We start from the raw sequence: 7,375 nt of genomic DNA, 5'->3' as shown, positions 1-7,375 counted from the left end.
AATCCCAATATTGTCTGCCTAAATGTTTCTCTTGGATTTCGATTAGAATAATAAACTGTTATTATTCTAAATAAAAACAAAATACTTATTATTTTTAATTCGTAAGGTGGATAAAATGCACATTTTTACTACCACACAAGACATCAAAATTTACTTTTGTATACATTATTATAGAACTTCTATTATGACGAAAAAGCCAGAATTAGACAGCAGCTATTCACTTCATAAAGCACTAAGAAACATTTATTTTTGTTTAGAAATAAACCACTTTCATGTAGACAATATGCATGACGTACATCAGGTTAACATATTTAGAACCAAAAACAAATTTTAAATCTAAGTAATTAAAATTACCAAGACCATACTTTGCGTTCGGTGTGACGAGAGCAGTATTATGAAGTTATGAATCCGGTCCTATTACCCAGTAAAATGACTATTTTAAGCCAAGTATTTAACAAAACTGAAGCAATTGAACCAGAAAATATGAAAAAATTATTTTGTTACACAACAATTGAAATCGCCTGAATCAGCATTTGCCGCATCCGCTGTTCTCCCCAGATGCGGCATCATTTATCACGTCTTTGCATTAATGGAGCAAGAACAACACTCAGTAATTTAAAGGAAGTTGGAAATTGGTTTACTAAAAGTATTTTTTATATAGTTTTCATGAATTACTTGAAAGATGTGCGACACTTACACCACATAACAATTTCCTTCATAATTTGGTGTTTCTTGCACCAGAATTAAGAAATAATGGTACAAAAAATAAAAATATTACATTTTGTAAATTTTTTAATACTTATAATACATAATTTTGAAATCTAAAGTCATATCTGCAATTTTATCTGCATTACTTATACTGCAAACAATTAGTGTTCATCTTCATATCCAGAAGGCAAAGCATTGACATGGGGGTTGTGAAACAGGGATTTCTGGCCATCGCCCCATGGGAATCTCTGAAATAAAAAAAATAAATTAATGCATCAGGTATAATAAGGATAATCCACTATTATGCAAGGTGCCAATTTTTATACCTTTTTCTAATCACTATGAAATATGTTATATTAATTATTTTTTTCTGTTAGAATGAGACGATACAATAACTTCGGGCAGTACAGTCAGATAATAATTTGATTTGAAATTAATTTGTTTCCTAATATTTTTTTTCTACCATGTGAATATTTTTTTAGAATTCTTATGATTGCATAATTCAGTACCTTTGATTTACAGGCCTATTAAATGATAATAATTTGATTACTATATAGTAGCGAGTCAAAGGCAAATGCATGCATTATAAAATAAATTTTAATTTTGTGTTCACTCTGTTTAGTGTTTGTTTGAATTCAATAAATTCATTAAAACTGGTTTTGATATTTTTAATATATTTATAATCAGTATCCTATGCCTGAGAAGCATGATAAAAAGGGAGAATATTTTTTGGTTTGTCATTATTTTATGAGTAAAAATTTGTACAATTTTTTTGTAAAAGAACCACTAGATTTTTTTGAAAGGTGATTTAAAAGAGGTTCCCATGTTGTAAATCATAAAAATTCAAACATACAGGGAGAAATTAAATTCAAACAAGAAATACATGAAAAATCTAAATTTAAAGGAATATTCATGTTTACTTCTTATTATTCAAAATTGCACGCCATGTGGCGCCCATGCCATAGAGATAGGTATGTTAAGAAATATTACTGTGATATTTACTTATATATTATTATATTAAATTCTTGTTTATGCCCAATATTTTAGCAATATTTTTGACCACAAAAATGAAGACGCATCTAGCTAGACATGCTTTTTCATCATATTTATTTAAAAAAAAATAAAGTTTAATATGTAGTGTAGTATTGTAAAGTTGAAGTATGTTGTAAAGGCTACTAATACAAAAATTATTAAAACTGCAACATTGTTTAATGATCCCGCAAGACTTCCAACCTGCGTGGTTATTAAAAATCCATCATATCATGTATTAAATTGATATTTTATCGTCTATTACATAGGACAAAATTTTATTCTAAGCATCTTTATCCAGAAGTCTAGCTAATGAAAATTCATATATTAATCCTACCATTCCATGCGCGAGAATTGTGTACTTAAAACACAGGAACAAATTTTGTAACATATTTTACCTTTGTGCGGATGCGCATGTATTCATAAGGGACGAACGGAGGACGTTCATGATGCTCTTCTTGGTGTGCAAGGTAGGCATTCAACATGCCTAAACCTACTGCCGGGAATGCTACGAAGAACGAGAGCTTCTTCCACAGCTTATAGCCACCTGAGCAAATTAATACAAAATAATATACATATCTGTAAAAATCAAAGTTAACCCTGATAAGCCCTGGGTTATGTGATTACATAATTTTACAGGTTTTACTGTTAGAATAACTTACCACCATGTCCGCCAGCAGTAGCAGCGTGTGAAACACCTCGTGCTTGGTTTCTCAGATATAAAGTCGCTGCTCTTTGCAAGATAGATGCCATTTTTCTGAATTCAAATATCTACTGCGATTGTTGAGGTAAATTCACTTGTCAAATTTTTCTAGTCAGTTATCGATTTAATGCTGCCATATGTATAAATTTTAAAAAATCAAAGGTTAGATCACATGTGAAAGAGAGAAAAATCTGTGAATATACATAATTAAATAAAAGTTTATAAAACAGATATCAAGGAAAATAGGTTATTTATTAGAACGAAATTATCAAATTTTCATATAAAATAGGAAAATGTTAGTATTTGGATAGGTAGCATTTTAATAATTTGCGTTATAATTTTAAATAAATTTGTTTATAGGCAAAAACAGTTCGAATAAAAACAAATATAAAAAAGAATTATTTGCATTATTAAAAATTATCATGTTACATGCATGCCATTCAAATGTGTCAAGCTTTTAAACATAGATGGCGCAAACATTAAGTTTTGCTTAAGAATTTTTGTGCTTTATTAATGCAATTAATATTTTTTTCCAAACACTAAATGTCAATGACAAATTAAAATTTAAGGTTAAGAAATTTTTTAAGGTTTAATTTAACGGTAAAATGCAATACTTCTCTCGAGACCAGTCATAATGTTACACTAAAATATTATTGGGAATAAGGAAGGACAGGTAATGTTTGAGGGTAGTAATTAAAATACTATTTCGTTTATTTTATTCAATTTATTACTCTATATTTTCTAAATTATGATGGAATGTAACGTTAATGTTTTCAATTAGCTCTAGAGCTCGAAATACATGAAGTCCTTTCCATGTTTTTTAAACAGCCAAATCGACGTATCGCTCATAAAATAAATTATCTTTACATCAAATCTTTTATTGGTTCATCGAACGATGCGAAATCTTGACTAGTGGTTTTAGAGGCGTTGTCGACTTGATAATCGTCGTTAAGGAAATAACGTTTAAATAATGACCTCGGAGATACCTGTAATAAAAAATAAATATAAAAAGTAATTAATTCAGGGTTATCGATTTTAAATATATTAGATATTTCTATGACCCAGTACGTTAATGAAATCGTCAATACAGCGAATTTATAAAATCGTGGGGCATTATCTATTTGTACCTCAATATTATATGTGATGTCATGTTTTAAACGTGGCCGTAAGAAACCATCTTAGCACGTATTTATTCGTTGATAAAATTTTGTTATGACGAATAAAATAATTACTGACTTTTATCTCGCCTGTATTGAACAGAGAGTTTTACAATATATGACACTATTATTACGGCGGCTTATCAATCCCCAGAGGCGGAATTCAAACGCACGTTTGAATTTAAAATCATACAACAAATATAAATTATAAATGAAAAGTTTTGTTGCATGAATTGACTAGTGTAACAAAAAGAGCGAGTTAGAAAATCATTCCTTTAATAAATCCTAGGATGGCATTTCTTAACCGCGTATCCCAAATCAAAAGTTAGAAACAAAACACAAATTCTGGTTACAGTTCCAACTTTAAATGTATTTGTCTCTCTAAAAGAATTTTATTTTTCAACTAGTAATACGTTGTGCGTAGATCGTAGCTTTTGATGTTAAATTAAAATTAGTATATTTATTTATCAGAACGATAAGAAGAATAATGAATTATTAAATATTAACTTTATATACCTGTACCTAAAATACATTTTAGGTTAGGTTAAATATTGTACGTACAACCTGTATATTCTGTTATTCAATTTGGTTGTATATACAAAAGGTTTAAACGGGCCAATGTATAGATTTTTCTTACTACATTATCATTAGGACGTTGATTTAAAAAAATTATTATGGTTATGGCGTAGCATACATTAACTGTGAGCAAATGAGCTATACACTCATACCTTTAAAGCTTTAACACCTATAACTAATCATCCTGTATATATTAAAATTTTTATCCAATGTCAAAACCCAGATATTTAAAAAAAAATATGTTAAATCAATCTACATTCCGTACATATAAAAAAGGATAATAATAGAGTTGTGCGATGAACTTCTAGGAAACCCCAGGTCAATTATCTTCGCATTAGTCTTTCTAAACCCTGTAATAGTGGACCTAAATCATAATGTATTGTCTTTTATTTTAAGGCACATCAACAACGTAAACATAAATATTTGAGAAACATTACGGAAAATCTTAGTATATGCTAATACTAATGGCAGATGGTTATCTAAAAAAAATAATAAAACAGTAATAAAAAAGCACCGGCCACATAGTGCGCCCAACGAATGGCTGGATCTGTAAGGTTCTGAAGTGGAGACAACGAACCGGCAAGCGGAGCATAGAACGTCCTCCCACAAAATAGACAGACAATCAATCTTGTGTTTTCGGAAGACGCTGCACGCAGGCGGTTTCCCTTCGGTACAACTAGAAATCTATGGGCAAGGCCTTTGTCCAGCTGTGAACGATCCATAGCTCAAAAGACAAGGTATAGGTTCAGTTTTGTGCAGATCTTATAAAATAGTAAATTATTTATTTTTTAACTATTATAATTATAGTTTTAAGGAAGTATTAGTAATTTTTATTGAGTAAAATTTAGGGGTGTGAGAACACATGGTTTAAAACCAACAATTGTTTTTTTGGATTAAGATGGAAGGCCAGCTGCAGAGACTAAGAATTTATCAGTTTAAATTTTCCCTTGCAGACGGGAAGATAACTGGCGACAAGCAAATATATACATACATATCGGTTACAGGTGTAAAAACTTTAACGGGGTAAATGTATTGCTCATTTTCTGGCAATAAGTGTATAAATAACATAATGGTAATATAGTAAGAAAAAGCATTTTCAAATTTCGAATTATAATTGTTGTTTACTATATGTCCTCATGTTGCGTTTCAATAGAGATTCAGAGTGATCACTTTTTACGGGGAATTTTATAGAGATTTATAACTTTTAAATATTTCTGCTGACTAATGAGCTGCATTCTTCCCTTTAATACTTTTTCACTTACAAATTATCATCCTGTATAAAAATAAACGTGTTTGGATTTATAGATCCCCGTGGCTAGACAAATTACTGGAGTAGACGAGATATCTTTTATTTATGCATAATTTTACTGGCCAGTGAACGTCTTGCTCATTAATTTGTTTATCCTTAGTATAAGGTATATAGTTTTTATTGCCACCGTATATTATTGGTTTTCTGTTGGCAAGCGCAGTCTCTTAACGAGCCATCGAGGGCTATGCTTGTGATTATTCAACGAGTTGTTATCAGGAATAATGAGATTTATAGACGAACGTAAGTGACCGATATTAGTTCAACAGATTAAGAAGCTTTAATGGCAGTGGATAGGCTTAGTGCATAGAACAGAACGCAACTTGAGCTATGACAGATAGAGACAGATAATGGACAGACGATCTTGTTAAGGTTATTGGCAGACACTGCCTATTGTAAACGTATATGGGAGGGTAGCAGTGGACTTCTTACGGCTAAAATGATGAATGATGATATTCACACAGAAATATCATCATCATGCAAGCCGATGCAAAGTATAAGCCTTTCTGAAATATCGCCAAGATGACAGGCTTTGTGCGACCCGCATTCAGTGAGATTCCGCGACCCTGCCTATATCGCCGGTCCACCTAACGGGGGATCTATGTATGTAGCGTATGAAATTCTTAACTAAGATAAATGATGTAACTGCGACCAAAAACTTTAAGTTCATGACAAAGGTATTTGAATAGAAGGTTTTGCTTAAAGCGTTCTATTCAAATTTAATTCACAAACAAAAAAACCTTTATTTTATATGGTTAAGAATTTTTTTTGTAGGACTGGATGCTCGCCGCGTCTCGGTTGTGAGAGGCACCGACGCGGACCAAACCGTGTAGCGAGCGCATGCCAAGTGAAAAGATAAGCATGAATAGTTAAAGTTGATGGAGGGTTCCGTATAAATATAATTAAAAATCTACGTGCTTTTTTGAGCTCACGTCAAAGACATCACCATAGTAAAAACAGTATGATAACTGCAAACGATATACTGATGGCATGGTTATATACAGAGTGATTGGTTATAGGTATAAGAACTATATTTCCAATCATTCTGTATTATATAAATGAAAAATGTTACTTATTATAATTTTTCTATTAGAATGTGAGAAGTCAATAACTCTGGCAGTATAAAGTCTGCAAGGAGAGATAGTAAACAATAATTAAATGTAAAAGTAGCAATCGGTTTTTCATTACGAATTATCAGTACGATATTTAATATCTCTGAAACTATTGATTTTTGGCTAAGGGGTACCACACAATCACTGACAGTAAATGAGCTATACATCAATCCCTTTAAAGTTTTTTTACATCTATGTCTCAGTGTCGACAGTGTTTTCAAATATTTTATATTTATACTTATTTCAACGAACACTACACTTTATGATGGTCTAAACATGTGATAGATACCGACTTGAAATAGGTGCCCGCGCGACGTCTTGGTTCTAATAGAAATGGTGCATGACGATAATAGAAGGCCCCGGAATCTACGACAGCTTAGCTTGACATAAAAAAAAACAACTAGCTGCCTTGACAGACTGTCAAAAGTTATTGTTATCAACTTGAAGGCACACCAAAGATAATCCTAACACGCCTTTATTGTTTCGGTTAATGTCAAACGTTTAGCAATTAGGGACAGGCGTTCTAATTTACTCTGTAGTTTGAAAAAAAAAGTGTATTTTTTTGCTATTTTCCTCATCATTTTTCCATTTTGTTTCGATTACCACATTCCTAAAATATGAAGCAATGGGCCGTTTTTAAGTTTTACGTTTAGCAACATAATGTGAGTTTCGTTTTTATTTGATCGTCATCCTTATTTCAGCGATAGGACTTCCACTTTGGACACGTTCTTTCCTCAAGAATTTCCAATAGGACCATAATCGGACTTTAAGAAGGTCGTCTTTT

At 31.4% G+C, this 7,375-nt stretch overlaps 2 protein-coding genes across 3 annotated transcripts in view; both read right to left on the bottom strand.

Moving 5' to 3' along the window:
• Positions 1-794: 794 nt before the first annotated feature.
• On the bottom strand, positions 795-2,570 carry levy. Its single transcript, XM_068777364.1, has 3 exons — positions 2,400-2,570; positions 2,136-2,284; positions 795-956 (listed from the first exon to the last, which is right to left on the bottom strand). Exons 1-3 carry the CDS (start codon positions 2,488-2,490, stop codon positions 870-872), a joined length of 327 nt encoding a protein of 108 aa, XP_068633465.1. The 5' UTR covers positions 2,491-2,570; the 3' UTR covers positions 795-869.
• A 603-nt stretch (positions 2,571-3,173) lies between these two features.
• S6KL (S6 Kinase Like) overlaps positions 3,174-7,375 on the bottom strand; it is a 77,428-nt gene continuing 73,226 nt past the window's right edge. For both annotated transcript variants that reach the window (XM_068777487.1, XM_068777488.1), the window contains exon 10: positions 3,174-3,426. In XM_068777487.1, the coding sequence (XP_068633588.1) occupies positions 3,304-3,426 (123 nt within the window). In that variant the 3' untranslated portion in view covers positions 3,174-3,303. The remainder of the gene's footprint in view (positions 3,427-7,375) is intronic.

The sequence above is a fragment of the Battus philenor genome, unplaced genomic scaffold, assembly GCF_028537555.1.
Source record: "Battus philenor isolate CCGP_79_NKW_IND1 unplaced genomic scaffold, ilBatPhil1.0.hap1 SCAF_13, whole genome shotgun sequence".
Lineage (NCBI taxonomy): Eukaryota > Metazoa > Arthropoda > Insecta > Lepidoptera > Papilionidae > Battus > Battus philenor.
This window is presented reverse-complemented; position numbering and strand designations above follow the sequence as displayed.